At 44.0% G+C, this 23,109-nt stretch overlaps 1 protein-coding gene across 2 annotated transcripts; it reads right to left on the minus strand.

Annotated features, from left to right (window-relative positions):
* Positions 1 to 4,740: 4,740 nt before the first annotated feature.
* On the minus strand, positions 4,741 to 20,117 carry mapre2 (microtubule-associated protein, RP/EB family, member 2). Of its 2 annotated transcripts, none has more exons than XM_020463036.2 (7): positions 19,998 to 20,117; positions 8,883 to 9,010; positions 8,153 to 8,298; positions 7,702 to 7,921; positions 7,041 to 7,198; positions 6,443 to 6,601; positions 4,741 to 6,147 (listed from the first exon to the last, which is right to left on the minus strand). In XM_020463036.2, the coding sequence occupies exons 2-7, from the start codon at positions 9,001 to 9,003 to the stop codon at positions 6,067 to 6,069; spliced, it is 885 nt and encodes a 294-aa protein (XP_020318625.1). In that variant the 5' UTR covers positions 9,004 to 9,010; positions 19,998 to 20,117; the 3' UTR covers positions 4,741 to 6,066. The 2 variants fall into 2 exon arrangements, with proteins under 2 accessions (XP_020318625.1, XP_020318624.1); XM_020463035.2 differs by lacking the exon at positions 19,998 to 20,117 and adding an exon at positions 10,805 to 11,078.
* Between the last annotated feature and the right edge of the window lie 2,992 nt (positions 20,118 to 23,109).

Consider the following 23,109-nt stretch of genomic DNA (forward strand, 5'->3'; position numbering starts at 1 on the left):
GATGAAACCAATGTTACATCATGGGTGTTGGATAAACTAAAACAAACAGCTATTAATAATTTATTGTCTGTTTTGTGCTGTAATCAGGTCATGGATCCATATCTTGTTCGCCTCCAGGACAGGCTAGACCGGAGGTTCCAACACCTGGAGATTCTGGGGGCCTTCAGTGTGTTGGGACCTTAGGCTGTGTTCTCTAGTGAGAGGATAAACACCTTTTAACCTGGCCCTCCTCTCCAGGCAGTTCTTGCAAGCGCCAGAGGCTGCTGTGCTGCAAGAGTGGCACTCTCACAAGCAACATTTGCTAGTTGGAGCATTCAAGGTATGGCATGAGTGTGACAATCTTTTGAAGATAACGTTTTTGGCCAGTGTTGGCCAACCCTATTTCCTGTTGAACTACCACTCTGTTTGCTCTTCTATAATGCTGTACGTCTTTTAGTGTTTCATGTATTTCAGGGGTTGGACCAGCAGACGACAATGGCAAAGCTGGCCTCGCAGTTTGATGAATGGGGGCAGCTCTACCCCTGCTTTAGCCAGCAATCGGACTGACCTATACAGTCGTGGCCAAAAGTTTTGAGAATTACACAAATATACATTTTCACAAAGTCTGCTGCCTCAGTTTGTATGATGGCAATTTGCATATACTCTAGAATGTTATGAAGAGTGATAAGATGAATTGCAATTAATTGCAAAGTCCCTCTATTTCACCATGCAAATATTTCGCCATGCAAATGAACTGAATCCCCAAAAAACATTTCCACTACATATCAGCCCTGCCACAAATGGACCACCTGACATCATGTCAGTGATTCTCTCGTTAACACAGGTGTGAGTGTTGATGAGGACAAGGCTGGAGATCACTCTGTCATGCTGATTGAGTTTGATTAACAGACTGGAAACTTCAAAAGGAGGGTGGTGCTTAGAATCATTGTTCTTCCTCTGTCATCAATGGTTACCTGCAAGGAAACATGTGCCGTCATCATTGCTTTGCACAAAAAGGGCTTCACAGGCAGGATTTTGCTGCCAGTAAGGCTGCACCTAAATCAACCATTTATCGGATCATCAAGAACTTCAAGGAGAGCGGTTCAATTGTTGTGAAGAAGGCTTCAGTGCGCCCAAGAAAGTCCAGCAAGCGCCAGGACCGTCTCCTAAAGTTGATTCAGCTGCGGGATCGGGGCACCACCAGTACAGAGCTTGCTCAGGAATGGCAGCAGGCAGGTGTGAGTGCATCTGCACGCACAGTGAGGCAAAGACTTTCGGAGGATGGCCTGGTGTCAAGAAGGGCAGCAAAGAAGCCACTTCTCTCCAGGAAAAACATCAGGGACAGACTGATATTCTGCAAATGGTACAGGGATTGGACTGCTGAGGACTGGGGTAAAGCCATTTTCTCTGATGAATCCCCTTTCCGATTGTTTGGGGCATTCGGAAAAAAGCTTGTCCGGAGAAGACAAGGTGAGCGCTACCATCAGTCCTGTGTCATGCCAACAGTAAAGCATCCTGAGACCATTCATGTGTGAGGTTGCTTCTCAGCCAAGGGAGTGGGCTCACTCACAATTATGCCTAAGAACACAGCCATGAATAAAGAATGGTACCAACACATCCTCTGAGAGCAACTTCTCCCAAACATCCAGGAACAGTTTGGTGACGAACAATGCCTTTTCCAGCATGATGGAGCACCTTGCCATAAGGCAAAAGTGATAACTAAGTGGCTCGGGGAACAACACATCGTTTTTTTGGGTCCAAGGCCAGGAAACGCCCCAGACCTTAATCCCATTGAGAACTTGTGGTCAATCCTCAAGAGGCAGGTGGACAAACAAAACCCCACAAATGCTGACAAATTCCAAGCATTGATTATACAAGAATGGGCTGCCATCAGTCAGGATGTGGCCCAGAAGTTAATTGACAGCATGCCTGGGCGGATCGCAGAGGTCTTGAAAAAGAAGGGTCAACACAAAACAGACTTAAGGAACAGAGTGCAGGGAGCGCATCTAGCCGCCTGCATGCGGCTCTCCATCAACGGCCCTCCCATCAACGAGCTCAATTACAGGAGGTCGTTGGAAATCTTTTTCCAAAAGCCCAGAATAATAAAGTGCTCTGACCAAGACTGTAGAACTACGTCAGAACTAGGTTGTCGTCAGAACCTGGAAAGAGATTTCCAACATCCTCCTTTTGGTATGAACATGAGTGGGCTCTCATGAGTGGGCTCTTAGTGAGCTCTCATTCATGTTCAATCAAATGTTCCTCTGTTCATTTTGTCAAGATGATAAACTTTTTTATTTCAGAAAGACGGTCTCTGTTGTGTTTCTTTAGATAGTTGCAGCACTCAACCTTAAATTGCATCTTGTATACTATAATAATTTTACCAATACGTTATTGAGCTCATTTCTGGGGGTGGAAATTATATATCAGATGGTTTATTAGAATTGTTTTCCTTAAATTTAAAAATCACCAGATCCAAACTTTTCAGTACTTATTTTAAACCCCCCCCCAGCTAACTTTTCCCCCACAGCTAACACATTTTCCAGAGGAAACACTGCAAGGGAGGCGGAGGACGGCGTCAGCCAGGGGACCAGGAACCAGCGGCCTGAGGGAAACATGAAAAGGATGGTGAGATCCCGTAGTTAGTGGGGAGTTGTAATCTGTAAGTTAGCTCGTTGACCCTCGGGAGGACCTTGAACGGCCCCACAAACCGGGGACTCAGCTTCTTACAGGACAGGCGGAGAGGGAGGTGAGGCTGACCGTGATTCCCAGCTTCTCCACGAAAGCCTTCCATACACGTGATGTGAATTGGAGGCCACGATCGGAGACCATATCTGCTGGCCATAGTGCTGGAAGACTTGCTGGATCAATGCCTCAGCGGTAGGGAGACCAGAGAGAGGGATGAAACCGCATGATTTTGAGAATCTATCCACAACCACCAAAATGGTGGTGAAACCATCAGAGGAGGGGAGATCAGTGACAAAATCAATGGGCAGATGAGACCAGGGACACTGAGGCACGGGAAGGGGAAGTTGTCTTCCAGCTGGAGCGTACCAGGGAGATTTAGATTGAGTACATACTGAGCATGAGTAGACATGGTGTGCAACGTCCTGCGCCAAAGTGGACCACCAGTATTTCTCAGAAAGGGATTGACTGGTGCGGGTGGTACCTGGGTGTCCAGTGGTGAGGGACGTGTGTGCCCAGGTCAGCAACCGATCTCTGACCCCCGTGGGGACGTAGATGTGCTCCGTAGGGCAGGTGTCAGGAGTGAGATCCCTCTCCAGAGCCTGGCAGATGTCCACATCTATGTCCCAAAATACGGGGCAACAATACGGGAGGACCGATTGATGGGCTGACGTACACTCACAGGTCCCTCCACTGACGTGGAACCACAGGGTGCGGGAAAGCTGGTCCTCCGACATCCTGGTCCCCAGGCAGTAATCCTCCTCTCTGACCAGGAATTGGAGCCACAGGAGGCCATGGATGACTTTGTGCACAGGTGTGTAAGTGATGAGGAAGGAAAGGCTTTCCTGGTGCTTGGTTTCCACAGTGAGGGTGAGGAGCTGTGACGTGCGTAATAGTGCTGGATCCCAATGGTCGCATATCCAACACTTGGACCGGAAACGAAGTGGAGAACGGGTATGAGGTGAAGTGCAGGGAGGAGGCAAGGGCCTGGTCAATAAAATTCCCTGCGTCACCGAAATCCACTAGAGCTATAGAAACAATAGATGAGTGAAATCGAGACTAAAAAAGGTGATGGAGAACTCATGCCTAACATAGGAGACGGATGATCACGGGGCCGTCCCTCTGCTCTCGTGGATTCCGGTTTGGGACATACAGGACACCGTTGAAGCTGATGCCCCTCCTGGTCGTAATAGGGACAGAGCCTTAACTGTCTCTGACGGCGTCGGTCAGCCGTAGGGGCCAGACGTCTCCCCATCTCCATGGGTTCAGGTTCTGACGGTCAACGAAGGAGGGAGAGAGGCGATGGAGGTGCCGGCGCTCCCGAAGAAGGTTGCCCAGACAGATGGCCATCGCGATGAGTGTGTCCAAGGTTAGATTAGCATCTCGGTACGTCAACTTTGTCTGGAGCCCCCCCCCTCCCCCCTGCTCCTCTGCCCTCCAGTGGATGGTCAAAGACCCCCCTGAACAGAGCCATGAACCCCTCATAGGAACGCAGCTCCTCCTCTCCTCTTTCCCAGACAGCAGCCGCCCACTCCAACACCCGTCCGGTCAGCAGGGAAATAACCGTGGCAACCTCAGACCTCTCCGTGGTGGGGGCTCCCATCTGATGGTGAGTGAAATAGAGGGAGCACTGGAGTAGGAAGTCACAGCATTTGGAGGGAGACCCGTCATATTTGTCTGAGAGGGACAAATGGGCATCGCTGACTTGGGCAGACTGTTGGATGGGCTGGGGTGCTGGCTCGACTTGTGGTAGAGAGATGTCTGACAGGGAAACAACCAATGCTGCCTGGTAACTGATAACAAGTGCTATATAAAGGGTAAGTAATCAGGGAGTAATGAAGTCCAGGTGTGACTGATGAGACGCAGGAGTGCGTATAGATGGGTTGCCAAGACCGGTGGTGAGTAGACTGGCGACGTTGAGCGCCGGCGAGGGGGAGCAGGAGTGAAGGTTGGTTATTTGATGGAAAAGACAATGTAATGAAACACTCCCTTTGACTGAAAAGGTGAAAGGTTTTATTACAGCAAATCCATCCAAATCTCAACAGTTTTAAATAGCAAGTTAAACATACAAAACACAGCTCACTTAACATAGTTGTTTTTTATTAAATATGTAAAAAGCAGGTCAAGTTATTCACAAATAAAATGCAAACATGCAACACATTTTGGGGAATGCATAATGAGTGGGACATCAGAAGAAAAACATGATCTATTTATAATTATTGACAGTACATGTTTACATTCCTTTTCATTTACACAAAATACGACTAAAGTATTATGGTGCACTGCTGAGTTCAATAAGAATAAATGCAACATTAAGAAAGGGTATACAATATACGTACTTGGAATATAGTATGTCAAATTACTCAGTGAACTGACTCACAACTTTCCCTAAGACCTGTGGTTCAAAAGTCATACGAAAACATCTGAAATATACCCGAATTCCATTGAATACGATGGTGGCTAGTTGCTCTTGAAGTTACATTTTTTTTTTACTGTGATCATACTAGTCTACACGAACCCTTTCCCTTATGATGAAGCCATACTGATGAATCAACCTTGTTTCTGTCACTTTAGCACCAAATAAGGCATTTTTGAGTACGCACAGATTATCAAAATTCTTTGAATTGCTGAAGACAGTCACATGCTACTCATCATTTGTCTAACTAACTTACTACTACTTTTCATTAATAATTCTCATGGACTAAACTGCCTCCCATCGCGTAAAGGCAATATCAAGTCTCCTTAGTTTTTAATAAATATTGTTTTTGCAATTCAATTTGTAATTGTGTGAATCTATGGACAGATTGTCCATTCCAGAGTCAAATGACAGTGCAACATATGGAGGAAGGTTAAATGGGAGCTACTACCGGCCCTTCAGGGTTTTGCTTATTGCGTTCTCATGATTAATATGTACAAGTCTTAAAATAAACAATAACTTTGAAACAACGTACATAATGGATGGATCATGGGACCGACCGAGACTGGCAACATACTTAACACGTGCTGTCAGATAAAAACACTGTCTACTCCATATTACAATTTCATCAAATAGAGAATTTTGAATTACATACTTTTTCCACCCTTTTTCAATGGCCTTGGAAACTTCTGTGATGGTCTGAGCTTTTCTGCATGTGGCGGTATGTAATAACAGCAACCTGGCCACAGCATTTCACCAACAGTCAACAAAACACAGAGAATTCAGAACGTCTGAGGGATATCTAAAAAATTAAAAACGAGGGTCGTGCTTCTTTTCACGAGGTTGCTTCATGTGCTCAGTCTTCAAGAGAACGAAAAAGAAACAAACCTTTAGGGGAAAAAAATGTCATAAAAAAAGAAAAATGATACCTGTAACAAAGTTCTCACAAAGTAAAAGGGCATGGTGGTGGGGACACGGAGGGATGGCAGTCAGTACTCATCCTGCTGATCATCAGGAACCTCTTCTTCATGGACCCCTGGGTCCACGTCCTCCCCCTCTCCAGCACCTTCCTAAGGGGACACAAGCGGTCATAGCAAAATGTTAGGGCAACAACCGCCATAGATCTTTTCAAGTAATTAACAGCATTAGGTAACCTAAATCAATTGCTCAATTAATCAAACAAAGGCCTGTGATTACAAAGACAATATCTCCCTAGAAAAGAACTAGTATCAAAACATTTACTGCCCAATCCAGTACGAACATTCTAGAATCTAAAACAAATGTTGCACAACAACATCCCACACCCAATCCCCTTCGGGAATCTCCTATGAATAATCACTGAAGTGTCAATAACAGCCGATTGACCTGTTCGTCTGCAGAGTACAGGATCTCCATTAGCCTCTCCACGAACTGTGCGCTCTCCTGACCTTGCTCCTGTGCCAGCACTTCCACCTCCCGCAGCTTTCCAAAGTAAAAATCCCTCTCCTTCTCCACCCCCTCCAGTGCAAGTTTTAATGTGTTCACCTGCACACAAAACGAGACAGACAAATTGATATTCCTTTCATATATCTTGCTATTTGACTTTAAACAACAACATTTGTCTGTGTGTAAACTATTCTTGCAGTATTAATGATTTTTCTATTGTCAATCAAATCCAAATGGTCACATGCGCTATCATAAAACTATTGCTGTTATACACTGCTGCTCCTCTCATCCCCAACTTATTGTTTCTCGGACCCTTTTCATGTTTCTGTTAATCTAATCTTTGTAAAATCAGGATTATGGAATTATCATTCAAGGCAGTTTGGAATTACTTATCATTTTGGTTCTGCCAAAAAGCAATACACATCTTTCTTACAAATCTTACCAGTGAGTCCAACTTAGATATATTAAGTTGTAATGACGTGGTTGTAGTAACTTTTATATATGAAGTTGTTATGATGCAGTAGTAGTGGCTTTTTACCTGGTCATTGAGCAATGTGACCTGTGCTTCCAGTTCCCGCTCTCCTTTGGCCGGAGTTGTCGTTGCAACTGGGATTCTTTTGGCTGAAGAGGGTCTGGAGGACGGATGGGGGCTGCAAGGGTTTTGTTTCGGCGTTGTTGCGTTCGCCCTGGTGGCTCCTGAACACAAATATAGGTTAGTCAGTCAGTTTCCTAATCTACGTAAACAATGTCTGCTGTACAGAGGGGTATACTACAATCAACGCAGAGTTCTTCCAAAATAATATAAGATGGGCGCTGCACTACCTTGTGGACTTGCTGCGCCACTATGTAAACTGTTTTTTACTTTATTTGGTATCATTTAAGGCTCGAGATTGCAGGAAATGGCAGTTAGGTGTTCAAGGGTGGACAGAGCCCCCTTTATAGGCACCCTCCCACCTTACTCATCCGTACCACCTATTTCAAAACTCCTGGCCATCTAACTTACCAGAATGAACTACAAATGTTCTGGTTTATTAAGAAAGCTACACTTTGTTTTTGGTTGTCAAGTCAATTAGACCATACCCATTTCAAGCTTATCTTTCTCAAAAATAAACTGTTATTTCAGAGTATTTAGGCAAGTAAACTGGCTAACTCATTGATCGTGCTTTGTATTATACCCTTCAGGCGGCTGGTCTTCTTACCTGCAGTGGGGGAGCTGGCTGCGTGGTGTTGAGACTTCTTTGGCAGGTTGAAGATCTGCTCACCGGGGTCAGGTGGGGGGATGGCATCCTGACCCTGTCTGGCCTGAAGTGGGTCGTAATCTTTACCGTCGTAGTTGGCGTCAAAGAACCTCTTGAACCACTGGATGAAGTCAAGGTTGTCCTGAAATCTAGCTTTCACCAGCTTTTCCACAGGAATAATCTTCATAGAGAAGTGGAAAGAAATGATCAACAAAAAATTGGGGTACCGGTTTTATAATCTGCACTTCACGTGATATTTTTTAGGAGCAAAGTGAGCGTGTGTGTGTGTTCAATCAAATATAGCCTGGGCTAGCCATAGTAACTAAAGAAAAGCCCTATCTAATGGTAAACTGTTATAAGTAGCTACAGTAGGTCCCATCAGGACACTACTCACTCAGCCTCATTCTCTCACCTTGTCCACATTCATTCTCTTGAAGGAGGCCTGCAGTAGCTTGAAGTTGTGAATGTACTCGTGCTCAAATTTAGCTTGGAACTTAACCTTCTTAAGACTGACGCAGCCAGGGAAGAGCAAATCCATGAACTGGCAGTAGGCCGCTCCTACAAGTGAATGAAAACAAAACCACGTCAGAAGATGTGACAACTACAAATTGTTTCTCTTCTGATACAGGTTCGAAACTAATGATAATGAACAAATTATATTTTTCAGCCAACCTAGCACAACACAACCTACGGAAGACCAGACACAACAGGCTTGACAGCGCTGGAAGTGACAAGCAGCTTTAACCTCAAAATAGTACCATTAGCACACCTTGCTACAGGACTGTGTGTGGTTCAGCAGAGATTGGATTACTTGGGGCAGCCATGGCATGGTAGCCACAGCAAGTGCGCAAACTAGTTGTATTAATAGCACTGTCCGTCTTCTCTGTCAGAGCAAGGATAGGTTAGGAGCAGGGTTAGGTTTACACCAGGTTTCTTTGACTATACACATTACTATACCTATTACTAGGTCATTGGCAGAAGCTTGGTGTGGAACAGAGGGAAAGCATGGACATATCTCTCCCTTCCAATACCGCATCACTCTCCCTTTCTATGCTAGGCCTATATCCTGAGCCCATAATGAGGTCCTTGGGTCTGGAAGGAAGAACAGTTTACAGCAAGGTTAACAGGGTAATTATTCTTACCTGAGGAGAGCTGCTCCACTTTAGTGTAGTTCAGACCGAGAAGATCGTTAACCCAGGCAGTGATGTCATGCCTGCTCATAGTCTCCTGGGTTATTGAGGTAGAATATACATTGACCGCCATTCCCCAACTGCAAAAGATAGAAAAGGCACTAAGCAGTTAGTTACAATTCATTTTCTCCAAAACATTACCATCTCAAAATGAGGATTTTTTTTGTAATCTCTTTTACAGAATGGTTAGAGAACATGTTCTGTACACACAATTGTTGACCAACAGATAAAAGCCACCATATAATTTTCAACTACTAACATTACATGTAAATGTAAAGCAAGGCAGATAAGAACAATGCAAACCATCAAGGGGAAACTCGACAGCAAGCCAGTAAACCTAGGCCTATAACCAGAGCTACTAGTAACGAAATAAAGGCACACTGGTCTCAAATCAAATTGGTCTCAAATCAAATTATGTGAGATCAGTGTGTATGCTGATTTTCATTCCAACCAATTTCCATTGTCAAATTGCTTAACAACATCTATTACAATTTATCTCCATGCATATCCCATGTTAGGTCCAGTAATGTAATAACACGTTAGTAATGCGGTTATAATATCGGGATGCCCAATTTAGCTAAAATGTATACAGACTTTTGTAAACACACTCATAGAAGGAGTTTGAGTGTGGGTGTAGCACAAAATCTATATTGGATGAGAATAAACAAAAAAACGGTCATGAAGAGTTGAGATGTTATCTTCAGAAACATCAACAGAGCAAAGTGACATGAAAGTGATGACTTGCAAACAAATGTTTGAAACTGTTGACCACCCTTCACAGTAAATGCAAAAATGGTCTTTAAGTGTAGCCTACGTTATGCAAACACCTTGTAAAGTGCAGCAAAAAATAACGTTTTTCACAGCTTTGGTATTTGGAATATTTTCGTTTTAATGATGAGGCAGCCTGGAGCATATAATGTCAAAATGTAAAACCTGAATTGCTGTTGCAACATATCATATTCGCAAATGGGTACCCGAAGAAAATAACGGGCCTGGTGCTTAGGACATATGAGCCAAATGTCTAACGTTACCACTATCTATCGCTCCACCATTCCAAATGCAAACATTCAGCTAATGAGTTTAAATCGTTTGTCACTGATACGGAGGGCTGGCTATAAATGCGACGGACAATGCATTTCCATTTGATAAAAATATGGTAACAGCGAACGTTAGTCTACAATTACATCAAGCGCATAGTCCACATCCTAACAGCTAAACCCTAAACATGAATGGCAAAAGCTGACAAGATGTGGACTGGAGTTTCGTTTTCCAACTATCCTCTTCCATTGATTGCGCACTGAGACAGAAAATCGGACAGCCGTTCTCGTGTCAACAAAGCGGATGTACTGCTAGCTTTGTTAGCTCATTGGCTCTACTTGACCCAAACAAACGAGTTTATATATTTCTTTTTATAACGGTGCCCCTTTTCCCAGAACACACGATTGGGTAGCGTGGGGCCAACAAGAAAATTCGAGCAGCTATTGCTATCATTACAGTCAAGACAGTGACTGTATTTGACAATGAAGCAAGCTAACTTGCTAGTTTTTTCCCACAGCGGTCCCATTTCCAACTGGCCAGACAATGTGTGTTATTTTATGTTTAAATGTCACCGATTTCGCTTTGGCATTATTGTGAACTTGCAGGGGCCTCCTCAAGACAATTTACGCCATGGTCAAGAAACGGTCACCAAGAAGGAAATACATCCAATGTTATGCACGAGCTGATACATTGTAACATAATTGAAAAAGAGCGAGCGGATGGCGTGGAAAAATCCAATGCTCCTGAAACAAATGTTCAGAGTTTTGCAGCAACCTTATTATTGCTCAAAGCCTTGCTGTGAAGCCACGCCGAATGCGGCATTTGCACTGATTTACCTGTAGGCGCGCTCTCCTCGCACTGTATTTTTTCTGTAAGGAATGCAGTTGGATCCGTCCGTTGGGATGATGTCGTTGTTATTCTCTCCATTTGGGGACAGTGCTTGGGTGGGACCAGGCATTGGGTCTCTAAAATATTGAACAGATTACCTGTTCTCTCTCTATGAAAGGACGATGCGATATAAAGTGCCGCACCTCGGGCTCGTTCTCCTGTCTGCTTATTCTTCAAATCTGACTCTGGTGACGTAGGTGCACCCTAACCAACCACGTGACTGGTGATGGGGGCGCGCTTCTTGGACAGTGGACGGCGAATTCCACGAATAGAAAACGAAGGGACATAGCATACACACACACACACACACACACACACACACACACACACACACACACACACATATATATATATAAACATATATATAAACCTTTATTTAACTAGGCAAGTCAGTTAAGAACAAATTCTTATTTACAATTACGGCCTACCAAAAGGCCTCATGCAGGACGGGGGCTGGGATTAAAAATATACATAAATTAAATAAAAATATAGGACAAAACACACAAGAGAGACAACATGACATAGAGAGAGGCCAAAGATGACAACATAGCATGGTAGCAACACATGACATCACAGCATGGTAGTAACACAACATGACAACAACATGGTAGCAACACAATATGGCTGTAGAACAAAACATGGTACAAACATTATTGGGCACAGACAGCAGCACAAAGGGCAAGAAGGTAGAGACAACAATACATCACGCAAAGCAGCCACAACTGTCAGTAAGAGTGTCATTGAATGAGTCTTTGAATTGGAGTGTTTGAGTGTTTGTTGCAGCTCATTCCAGTCGCTAGCTGCAGTGAACTGAAAAGAGGAGCAACCCAGGGATGTGTGCTTTGGGGACTTTTAACAGAATGTGACTGGCAGAATGGGTGTTGTAGGTGGAGGATGAGAGCTGCAGTAGATATGTCAGATAGGGGGGAGGGGGGAGTGAGGCCTAAGAGGGTTTTATAAATGAGCATCAACCAGTGGGTCTTGCGAAGGGTATACAGAGATTACCAGTTTACAGAGGAGTAGAGTGCAGTAATGTGTCCTATAAGGAGCAATGGTGGCAAATCTGATGGACGAATGGTAAAGAACATCTAGCCGCTCGAGAGCACTCTTACCTGTCGATCTATAAATTATGTCTCCGTAATCTAGCATTGGTAGGATGGTTAGTTTGGCAGCTGGGGTGAAAGAGGAGCGATTATGATATAGGAAACCAATTCTAGATTTAATTTAAGGGGTGGTAGGTAGCCTAGTGGATAGAGCGTTGGGCCAATAACCAAAAGTTTGCTGGGTCGAATCCCTGAGCTGACAAGGTAATCTGTTGTTCTGCCCCTGAACAAGGCAGTTAATCCACGGTTCCCCGGGAGGCCATCATTGTAAATAAGAATTTGTTCTTAAATTACTTGCCTAGTTAAATAAAGCTTACATTTAAAACATCTTTAAAAAATATTTAGCCTTCAGCTTTGATATGTGCTGAGAGAAGGACAGTGTACCGTCTAGCCAAACACTCAAACTTTAGATCTCAAGCTCTAAACCATCAGAGGTAGTAATCACTCCTGTGGGGAGAGGGGCATTCTTTTTACCAAACCACATGACCTTTGTTTTTGAGGTGTTCAGAACACAGTTAAGGGCAGAGAAAGCTTTTTGGACATTAAGAAAGCTTTGTTGTAGAGTGTTTAACACAAAATCCGGGGAAGGGCCAGTTGAGTATAATACTGTATCATCTGCATATAAATGGATGAGAGAGCTTCCTACTGCCAGAGCTATGTTGTTGATGTAAATTGAGAGGAGCGTGGGGCATATGGCCACTTTCTCACTCATACGCTAAAATGCTTTCTTTATTTTGGGTCTCTCCTTCAATAGCTGGTCTACTTGTAGATATTTAAATGACAGGACTAAATTATAAGATTATGCATCTATTGTGCTCAGTGGCGACTTGTCATTCACCTGTTTTGAGCCCCACATTAAACAAAATACAAAATCATATTTTTTTTTAGGCTTGCCTGTTTTGCATGTTATTTTGGCATTAATACGTGTCACATATCAGATAGCAAACCATGTAAAAAATATATATCATTAAGTTAATAAAGCCGCATACAAACATGGATTTGGATGTTGGATTTTTCGAACGTATGCGTCAAACTGTATGCGTAGATGGCTTGGCAGAAATGGTAGCAGAAGGTGAATGTTGAACTTTTGTTGCATACATATTCAGATGATGCTGTGTACTATTTTGTGCAATGACGCTGTCTGTGTGATCGAAGCGTAAGGAGGCTCCAAAATGCAGGTGTTTCAGCCTAGCTCAATGCTTTGTGTGGTGGTGGGGCAAGCCATCGTAAAATACAGAGCGTTGCGGCTTGATTGGCTCAGTGTTCTGTCACTAATGGGGACACTATGGGTAGAGCTCGAAAATTCAAGCCCCTTGAGTGCTACCATAGAGTTACATTAGAAGTGCCCATCCAAGAAGGCTCAAGGTCATTGGCCACAGATGGAATGACGTCAAATCACGTTATATCTACAGTAGCTTTGATTGGAATGATCATGTCAACATCACACTTTTAAAATCTCAGCTAGCAGACATCATCATGAATCAAGTCGACAATCTACTGGCAAATCCTTTTTAATCCTTGTCATATGAAGATAAATTATAGTTAAGTTGCTCCTGGGCCATTGGACATAAACATTACACAACAAGTAGGAAATCGCAAATTCAACAATGAGTGGTTTGGAAGGATTTAGTGGCTAACTGCAAGCATCGCAAAGCAATCATTAGCCTGCTATTCAGTGGAGTGGCTGTGTGGTCCCAAGTCTAAGATTAAGAGTCTGTTTTCCTAGTTTAAAGGTGACCAAGAACCAGATGGTGCCTCTGACAGAGCTCCAGAGTTCCTCTGTGGAGAACCTTCCAGAAGGACAACCATCTCTGCAGCACTCCACCAATCAGGTCTTTGTGGTAGAGTGGCTAGACAGAAGCCACTCCTCATTAAAAGGCATATGATAGCCCAATTGGAGTTTGCCAAAAGGCACTTAAGGGCCTTTCAGACCATGAGAAACAGGATTCTCTGGTCTGATGAAACCAAGATTTAACTCTTTGGCCACTTCTGGATGAAACCTGGCACCATCCCTACGGTGAAGCATGGTGGTGGCAGCATCATGCTGTGGGGATTTTTTTCAGTGGCAGGGACTGGGAGACTAGTCAAGATTGAGGAAAAAAATGAATGGAGCAAAGTACAGAGAGATCCTTCATGAAAAGCTGCTCCAGAGCACTCAGGACCTCGGACTGGGGTGAAGGTTCACCTTCTAACAGGACAACAACCATAAGCACACAGCCAAGACAACACAGAAGTGGCTTCGGGACAAGTCTCCGAATGTCCTTGAGTGGCCCAGTCAGAGCCCGAACTTGAACCCGATCTAATCTCTCGTGAGACCTGAAAATAGCTGTGCAACGACGCTCACCATCCAACCTGACAGAGCTTGAGAGGATCTGCAGAGAAGAATGGGAGAAACTCCCCAATTACAGGTGTGCCAAGCTTGTAACGTCATACCCAAGATGACTCAAGGCTGTTATCGCTGCCAAAGGTGCTTCAGCAAAGTACTGAGTAAAGTGTCTGAATACTTATGTAAATGTGATATTTCAGTCTTTTATATCTAATACATTTGCAAAAATGTTTTTGCATTGTCATTATGGGGTATTGTGTGTAGATTGATGAGGTGAAAAAACTATTTAAAGGGTTCTGAATACTTTCTGATTGTACTGTACATAGCGGGCCGCACTGGCCCCACTGACACGCCACATGGCAGGCTGGGAGCAGTAAAGGGTTAGCTGTAGGGCAGCACCTGGTTAGGCCGGGCGCGTAAAGACCTGCCTTGCTCAAGGACACAATAGTTGTAGGTTGCACCTGAGAAAGTGATGCCAGTAACCTCTGGTTGCCAGTTGACTGATTCCTGTGAATCCCGACAGATTCTCCCAGGGATAGACATTCCAACCATTCCAATGATTATTGTCATGCAGAGTTAGGGTTGCAAAGCTAGCAGCAATTTACTAAAATTACCGGAATCTATGGTAATTTAGGTCATTAACAGGTAATATATGGCAATCTATTGCAGTTGAAGTCATTTTGTCTGTTCTAACGAATATTGCCATAGAACAAGCAAGATGCCGTCTACACATTGCATTGGGGCAAAACTATCAGCGTTTTGTGTGATGAAAGCTTTATGCTGCCACATAGCCAGAGTTGCTGAAAAAAAAAAAAAACTCATAAATAATAGCCAATGTTTGCTATTGACAGTCTGACTGTCTTTACCTTGTACTTTTTACCCCTTTTTCTCTCCAATTTCATGATAGCCAATTGGTAGTTACAGTCTTGTCCCATCGCTGCAATTCCGGTATGGACTTGGGAGAGGCAAAGGTCAAGAGCCATGCGTCCTCCGAAACACGACCCTGCCAAGCCGCACTGCTTCTTGACACAACAGCTCACTTAACCCGGAAGCCAACGCACCAATGTGTCCGAGGAAACGCCATACAACTGGCGACACGAGTGAGCGTACAGGCGCCCGGCCCTCCACAAGGAGTCACTAAAGTGCGAGGGACAACAACATCCCAGCTGGCCAAACCCTCCTCTAACCTGGACGACGCTGGGCCAATTGTGCGCCGTGGGTCTCCCGGTTGCGGCCGGCTGCGAAAAGCCCGGAATCGAACCAAGGTCTGTAGTTTATGCCTCTAGCACTGCGATGCAGTGCCTTAGACCGCTGCCCCGCTTTAGACCGCTGCACCAATCGGGAGGCGTGTTTTCCTTTTTTTTTATGCTGTGTAGGCCTACATATAGCTTGCCTAGATAGCTACATGTAGGCCAACTCCCCTCCTGAAAAAAAACAAGCTATTTTTGATTCTTTTTAACCATTTTAATTGAAAGCAATCACAGTAAGTTACTCAATTGTTACCCAGAAATGATTTGATATTGAGATAAAATGACTGCATTGGACATTTAACATTGCTAAATAAATAAGTGTGTGAAAGAAATTAAGAATATTTCATGCTGAAACCCTCATATTAAACACCAATGGTATTCACTAAGTTGGTTTATATTTAGGATAATGTTTTACAGGTTTGTCCAAATGTTTTTATCATCTTATTTGATTATTTTATATATTTCACGTGTTAAGGCCATACAGAGGGACAGAGATACAATATACACTGCTCAAAAAATAAAGGGAACACTAAAATAACACATCCTAGATATGAATGAATGAAATATTCTTATTAAATACTTTTTTCATTACATAGTTGAATGTGCTGACAACAAAATCACACAAAAATGATCAATGGAAATCAAATTTATCAACCTATGGAGGTCCGGATTTGGAGTCACACTCAAAATTAAAGTGGAAAACCACACTACAGGCTGATCCAACTTTGATGTCCTTAAAACAAGTCAAAATGAGGCTCAGTAGTGTGTGTGGCCTCCACGTGCCTGTATGACCTCCCTACAACGCCTGGGCATGCTCCTGATGAGGTGGCGGATGGTCTCCTAAGGGATGTCCCAGATGTGCTCAATTGGATTCAGGTCTGGGGAATGGGCGGGCCAGTCCATAGCCTTCCTCTTGCAGGAACTGCTGACACACTCCAGCCACATGAGGTCTAGCATTGTCTTGCATTAGGAGGAACCCAGGGCCAACTGCACAAGCATATGGTCTCACAAGGGGTCTGAGGATCTCATTTCGGTACCTAATGGCAGTCAGGCTACCTCTGGCGAGCACATGGAGGGCTGTGCGGCCCCCCAAAGAAATGCCACCCCACACCATTACTGACCCACCGCCAAACCGGTCATGCTGGAGGATGTTGCAGGCAGCAGAACGTTGTCCACGGCATTTCCAGGCTCTGTCACGTCTGTCACATGTGCTCAGTGTGAACCGGATTTCATCTGTGAAGAGCACAGGGCGCCAGTGACGAATTTGCCAATCTTGGTGTTCTCTGGCAAATGCCAAACGTGCTGCACGGGGTGTTGGGCTGTAAGCACAACCCCCACCTGTGGACGTCGGACCCTCATACCACCCTCATGGAGTCTGTTTCTGACCATTTGAGCAGACACATGCACATTTGTGGCCTGCTGGAGGTCATTTTGCAGGGCTTTGGCAGTGCTCCTCCTTGCACAAAGGCAGAGGTAGCGGTCCTGCTGCTGGGTTGTTGCCCTCCTACAGCCTCCTCCACATCTCCTGATGTACTGGCCTGTCTCCTGGTAGCGCCTCCGTGCTCTAGACACTACGCTGACAGACACAGCAAACCTTCTTGCCACATCTCGCATTGATGTGCCATCCTGGATGAGCTGCACTACCTGAGCCACTTGTGTGGGTTGTAGACTCCGTCTCATGCTACCACTAGAGTGAAAGCACCGCCAGCATTAAAACGTGACCAAAACATCAGCCAGGAAGCATAGGAACTGAGAAGTGATCTGTGTTCAACACCTGCAGAACCACTCCTTTATTGGGGGTGTCTTGCTAATTGCCTATAATTTCCACCTGTTGTCTATTTTATTTGCATAACAGCATGTGAAATTTATTGTCAATCAGTGTTGCTTCCTAAGTGGGCAGTTTGATTTCAGAGAAGTGTGATTGACTTGGAGTTACATTGTGTTGTTTAAGTGTTCCCTTTATTTTTTTGAGCAGTGTATACACAAAAGGTATATGGACACCCCTTCAAATGAGTGGATTCAGCTATTTCAGCCACACCCGTTGCTGACAGGTGTATAAAATCGAGGACACCGCCATGCAGTCTCCATAGACAAACATTGGCAGTAGAATGGCCTTACTGAAGAGCTCAGTGACTTTCAACGTGGCACCGTCATGGGATGCCACCTTTCCAACAAGTCAGTAAGTCAAATTTCTGCCTTGCTAGAGCTAACCAGGTCAACTGTAAGTGTTGTTATTGTGAAATGGAAACATCTAGGAGCAAAAAAGGCTCAGCTGCGAAGTGGTAGGCCACACAAGCTCACAGAAGTACGTAGTGTGTAAAAAACACCTGTCCTTAGTTGCAACACTCACTATAGAGTTCCAAACTGCCTCTGGAAGCAGCGTCAGCACAAGAAATGTTTGTCGGAAGCTTCATGAAATGGGTTTCCATGGCCGAGCAGCCACACACAAGCTTAAGATCACCATGTGCAATGCCAAGCGTTGGCTGGAGTGGTGTAAAGCTCATCACCATTGAATTCTGGAGCAGTGGAAAAGCGTTCTTTCGAATGATGAATCACGCTTCACCATCTGGGATTCCGACTGACTAATCTGGGTTTGGCAGATGCCAGGAGAACGCTACCTGCCTGAATGCATAGTGAAAACTGTCAAGTTTGGTGGAGGAGGAATAATGGTCTGGGCTGTTATCATGGTTCGGGCTAGGCCCCTTAGTTCCAGTGAAGGGACATCTTAACGCTACAGCATACAATGGCATTCTAGATGATGCTGTGCTTCCAACTTTGTGGCAACAGTTTGGTAAAGACCTTTTCCTATTTCAGCATTTTCCTATTTCAGCATGCCCCCATGCACAAAGCGAGGTCCATACAGAATGGTTTGTTGAGATCGGTGTGGAAGAACTTGACTGGCCTGCACAGAGCCCTGACCTCAACCCTATCGAACACCTTTGGGATGAAATGGAACGCCGACTGCGAGCCAGGCATAAGCGCCAAACATCTGTGCCCGACCTCACTAATGCTCGTGGCTGAATGGAAGCAAGTCCCCGCAGCAATGTTCCAACATCTAGTGGAAAGCCTTCCCAGAAGAGTGAAAGCTGTTATAGCAGAAAAGAGGGGACCAAGTCCATATTAATGCCCATGATTTTGGAATGAGATGTTTGATGAGCTGGTGTCCACATACTTTTGGTCATGTAGTCTACTTTAGTTTACTCGTAAAGTTTCCAGTAATATACCCTCCCTTTTGCAAGCCTATGCATAATTGACATACCTCAGTGTGTGAATATAGAATGGATCTTTTGATCAGCTCTGAACAATAAATTGAAACTTGTTTTGTTTTTCGATATACAATTGGAATGAAATAGAAGCCAGCCTAAATTGTAATCTTCTGACAGTGCACACACTGTTTATTTTTGGTAAACTACAACACAGTGGACTATTCAGTCAGTACACACATGATTAATAAAATAATGTCCAAAGAGATTGAATGGAATTATTATGATTTGCCACATAGGTGTTCCTCATGCAAACATAATGACTGCAAAAATGCCAAGTTGACCTGAGAATTTCAGATCTCAACATGCATTTTTTAGCAGCTGCTGTGCGGCATCAGCTATCTCGGCCACCTTGCTGGCTGCAGCTGAATTGCAGCATTGATTAGCACCGTGCCGTTGTGGTGTCATTGTTAAATGTGTTGAACCCGAACAACAGTACAATTAGGATATGTCTCTGGTGGCTGAGACTTGCAATGAACTTAATAGTTAAACGTCATTTTTTACAAGCTTTTGCTTGGTTTTCGATATCCAAGTTTGACATTCTTGCAACTTTAGCAAGAGAGTTTTGGCTACAAACGTGCAGTCCCCTGTCCCGCGCACAGTGGTTTAAATGTGCATACGTCTCAAATTGTGAAAACGACACACAGACCAAAGTGAAAGTGGAGTAGTGACTGAAACTTGCTTGCTAGTTGGCCAGCTGTCAAACCAAACAGTTAGCATGCTAGCTAGTTAGCTAGCTAATCAAGGCATAACTAGTCAACATCGGCTCCGGTAGCTAGCATCAGAGGCGGAAGAGGAAGCAAAACATCCAACTGCCTAATTCTTTCTGGTTCATATACTGTCAATTAACTAGCAGACCAGCCCTTAGCTGCTTTAATGCATTGGTGCCCCGTTAAGATGACCGGAACTGACCCATTTTTTTCTACGGTAAACGGCCAGATTGGGACATCTTCATTTATTCACCATCTTTGCTAGTGTACTGTACACTGGACTAGCTAACCAGTTAGCAATAATTACAAACTCACTTTGACAGAAACTGGTGGCCAAGATATTTACCACATTACATCGAGTATAATTCAAAAACATAACACTGAAGTGTACGGCCCATACATGTCCTGAAACATATCCCACATGTTTATTATTATGAATATATGTTTTGTTTTTTTATCACACATTGCATCCGTAGATCTTTGACTCACCAGTGAACTCAGGTCCCAGGTTACTCCGTCTTAAAAAAAACTGCTGTATTTCAGCACCTCTTTCCATTCAATGAAGGGATTCGATTAATCCGGCCCGGGTTCCCGTGTAGGAGTGTTTTGCAACGGGTGAAAGTTGATCGGAAGTCGGGAAAAAAATTGTTAAAATCATGATGTCAGTTATCTTCAGGCCATAAAGTTGGAGCTCTAGAAAAAAATATGCTAGATTTTCCGACTTGGAATTCCAATTTGGATGACCGTTTTTAAAACGATTTTTCCCAGTCAAGACTTTTTTTCTCGAGTTCCCAGTTGTCTTGAACGTACTGAGTTCCCAGTTCTTTTGAACAAAAACGGTCCGGGTGAAGTCGTCTCATAAACAAAGCAATTTAATTAAGCACTGGGAGTAATGAGTGGGATTCACATGCAAAAGTGATTGCTTTTTATAAAAACACTTTATCTGCCTTCCCAATGAAAACTACTTTGAAAATTCAAACATAGCATAGGCCTATATTTATGGAAAAGAGATGCTGTATGTTTCTGGGCAATGCACCAAGCTGCCTTGTAGACAACATGACCCAGCAGCACAGCCTCCCAGAGTACTGTTCGATTTGAGAATGGTGCTACTCACTCACCGCTTTTGCCCGGTTACGTCATGGGCCATAGATCGGTGTCACGCGGCTCAGCATAATCGAATCCACCGATTGTAGAAGCTGATGACGTGGACAACCGACACATATTTTCTCCGACAAGCGTTGCAGAAGTTGGTGGGTTTGATCTGGAGTGATTTCGACCGGTCATAACTTGATGCGTTGCTCATTGAGGACAGCTGTATGTGGGCATCGAAGTAACCTAAGCGCTCAAGTGCCTCTCCCTCTCTCCTTGTTTTGTACATGATAAATAATGCATGCGCGCATTTATTTTATTATCATACAATAACACAATTTTAACAGATAATGCAATATGTTATTTAATTTCTTAATGCTTCATGTTTTATATTTTATATTTATTTTAAATTACGCAACTATGCATCTTGTACTTCAAATGAAGGGTTTAACCTTCAAGATTCCTATTCCAAGTTGGATATGATAAGTACAGTATATATAGTTTCCACATTTGCTAAATTAAGCTCTAAATCCAAACAAATGTCATGTGTTTGTTTAAACGTATCTTGTGAGGCTAGGAATACCATATAGACTTTTCTAATTGTAACAGTTGAACTTTAATCCGTCACCTCGCTCGAACCAGGGACCCTCTGCACACATAGACAACTGACACCCACGAAGCATCGTTACCCATCGCTCCATAAAAGCAGCGGCACTTGCAGAGCAAGGGGAACCACTACTTATAGGTCTCAGAGCGAGGACGTCACCGATTGAAACGCTATTAGCGCGCACCACCGCTAACTAGCTGGCCATTTCACATCGGTTACACTATCATAAAAAAATATTTCCCTTGGCATTTCTCTTAGCACACAGAAATTATATAAATTGTCACAGAAAATCTATCAGATATTGGTCAATCATAGTGTGCCATTTGCAAAAGTGTATACTCTGGGTCAGGGGTGCAACTTTGGTTTTAGAAGGGGGGGAACAACTGCTCTTGGTGCCTGTTTCCCAGACACAGATTAAACTCAATGGATAATCTCCATTAAGAACGCTTTTAGGCTTAATATGTGTCTAGGAAACGGGCCATTAAGGTTCTCAGGTATATATCATCACAGCGTGTGTAGCAATGTCTGTGCAGGCACAAAAAAAAAAACTGATGAAAGTGAATAACAAGAGAAATAATTTGTCTTGAACCCAACGGATGGTTGAACCACTGCTTGTAGGAAAGAAACACAGCTAATTGTTGTGTTGCAGACATTATTTGGTTCTGGGTGCTGAGATACTTCTTCCTCTGCAGGGGGCAGGCCATCAAGTCCTACGTAGAGAGGAGGAAGACAGATGATGGAGTGGCATGTCAAGCAAGAGCAGGGGAGCAGACACAGAGGACAGAGCTGGCAAATCAATGAGATGAGGGTATCCGTTTCAAAAATCAGGAGCAAGAAAGCATGAAAAACATTAGCATTTAAGATGACCTTGGCTGAAGTGATTAGTCAAAGGCCTTTTCTTTGGCCCAAGGGATTATTTGACAGACTTTCAGATGTTCAATACCAGTGGATGCCTGCATTTTTTTCTAGACTGTTTTTAATTCTTAGTCTTCAAGTTGACATAATTCCCTATTTGACAGGGATCCTATCTTACTGACAATAGCTTACTGTTTCCGAGCCAGTCACGGGTGCACCTCAGCCACGCTCAAAGGTACTAAACGATATCATAACCGCCATCGATAAAAGACAGTACTGTGCAGCCGTCTTCATCGACCTGGCCAAGGCTTTCAACTCTGTCAATCACCATATTCTTATCGGCAGACTCAGTAGCCTCGGTTTTTCTAATGACTGCCTTGCCTGGTTCACCAACTACTTTGCAGACAGAGTTCAGTGTGTCAAATCGGAGGGCATGTTGTCCGGTCCTCTGGCAGTCTCTATGGGGGTGCCACAGGGTTAAATTCTCGGGCCGACTCTTTTCTCTGTATATATCAATGATGTTGCTCTTGCTGCGGGCGATTCCCTGATCCACCTATACGCAGACGACACCATTCTGTATACTTCTGGCTCTTCCTTGGACACTGTGCTATCTAACCTTCAAACGAGCTTCAATGCCATACAGCACTCCTTCCGTGGCCTCCAACTGCTCTTAAACGCTATTAAAACCAAATGCATGCTTTTCAACCGTTCGCTGCCTGCACCCGCACGCCCGACTAGCTGGTTCCGACCTAGAATATGTGGACATCTATGAGTACCTAGGTGTCTGGCTAGACTGTAAACTCTCCTTCCAGACTCATATCAAACATCTCCAATCTAAAATCAAATCTAGAGTCGGCTTACTATTTCGCAACAAAGCCTCTTTCACTCACGCCGCCAAACTTACCCTAGTAAAACTGACTATCCTACCGATCCTCGACTTCGGCGATGTCATCTACAAAATACTCTACTCAGCAAACTGGATGCAGTTTATCACAGTGCCATCCGTTTTGTTACTAAAGCACCTTATACCACCCACCACTGCGACCTGTA

Source organism: Oncorhynchus kisutch, linkage group LG27, assembly GCF_002021735.2.
Source record: "Oncorhynchus kisutch isolate 150728-3 linkage group LG27, Okis_V2, whole genome shotgun sequence".
Taxonomy (NCBI): domain Eukaryota; kingdom Metazoa; phylum Chordata; class Actinopteri; order Salmoniformes; family Salmonidae; genus Oncorhynchus; species Oncorhynchus kisutch.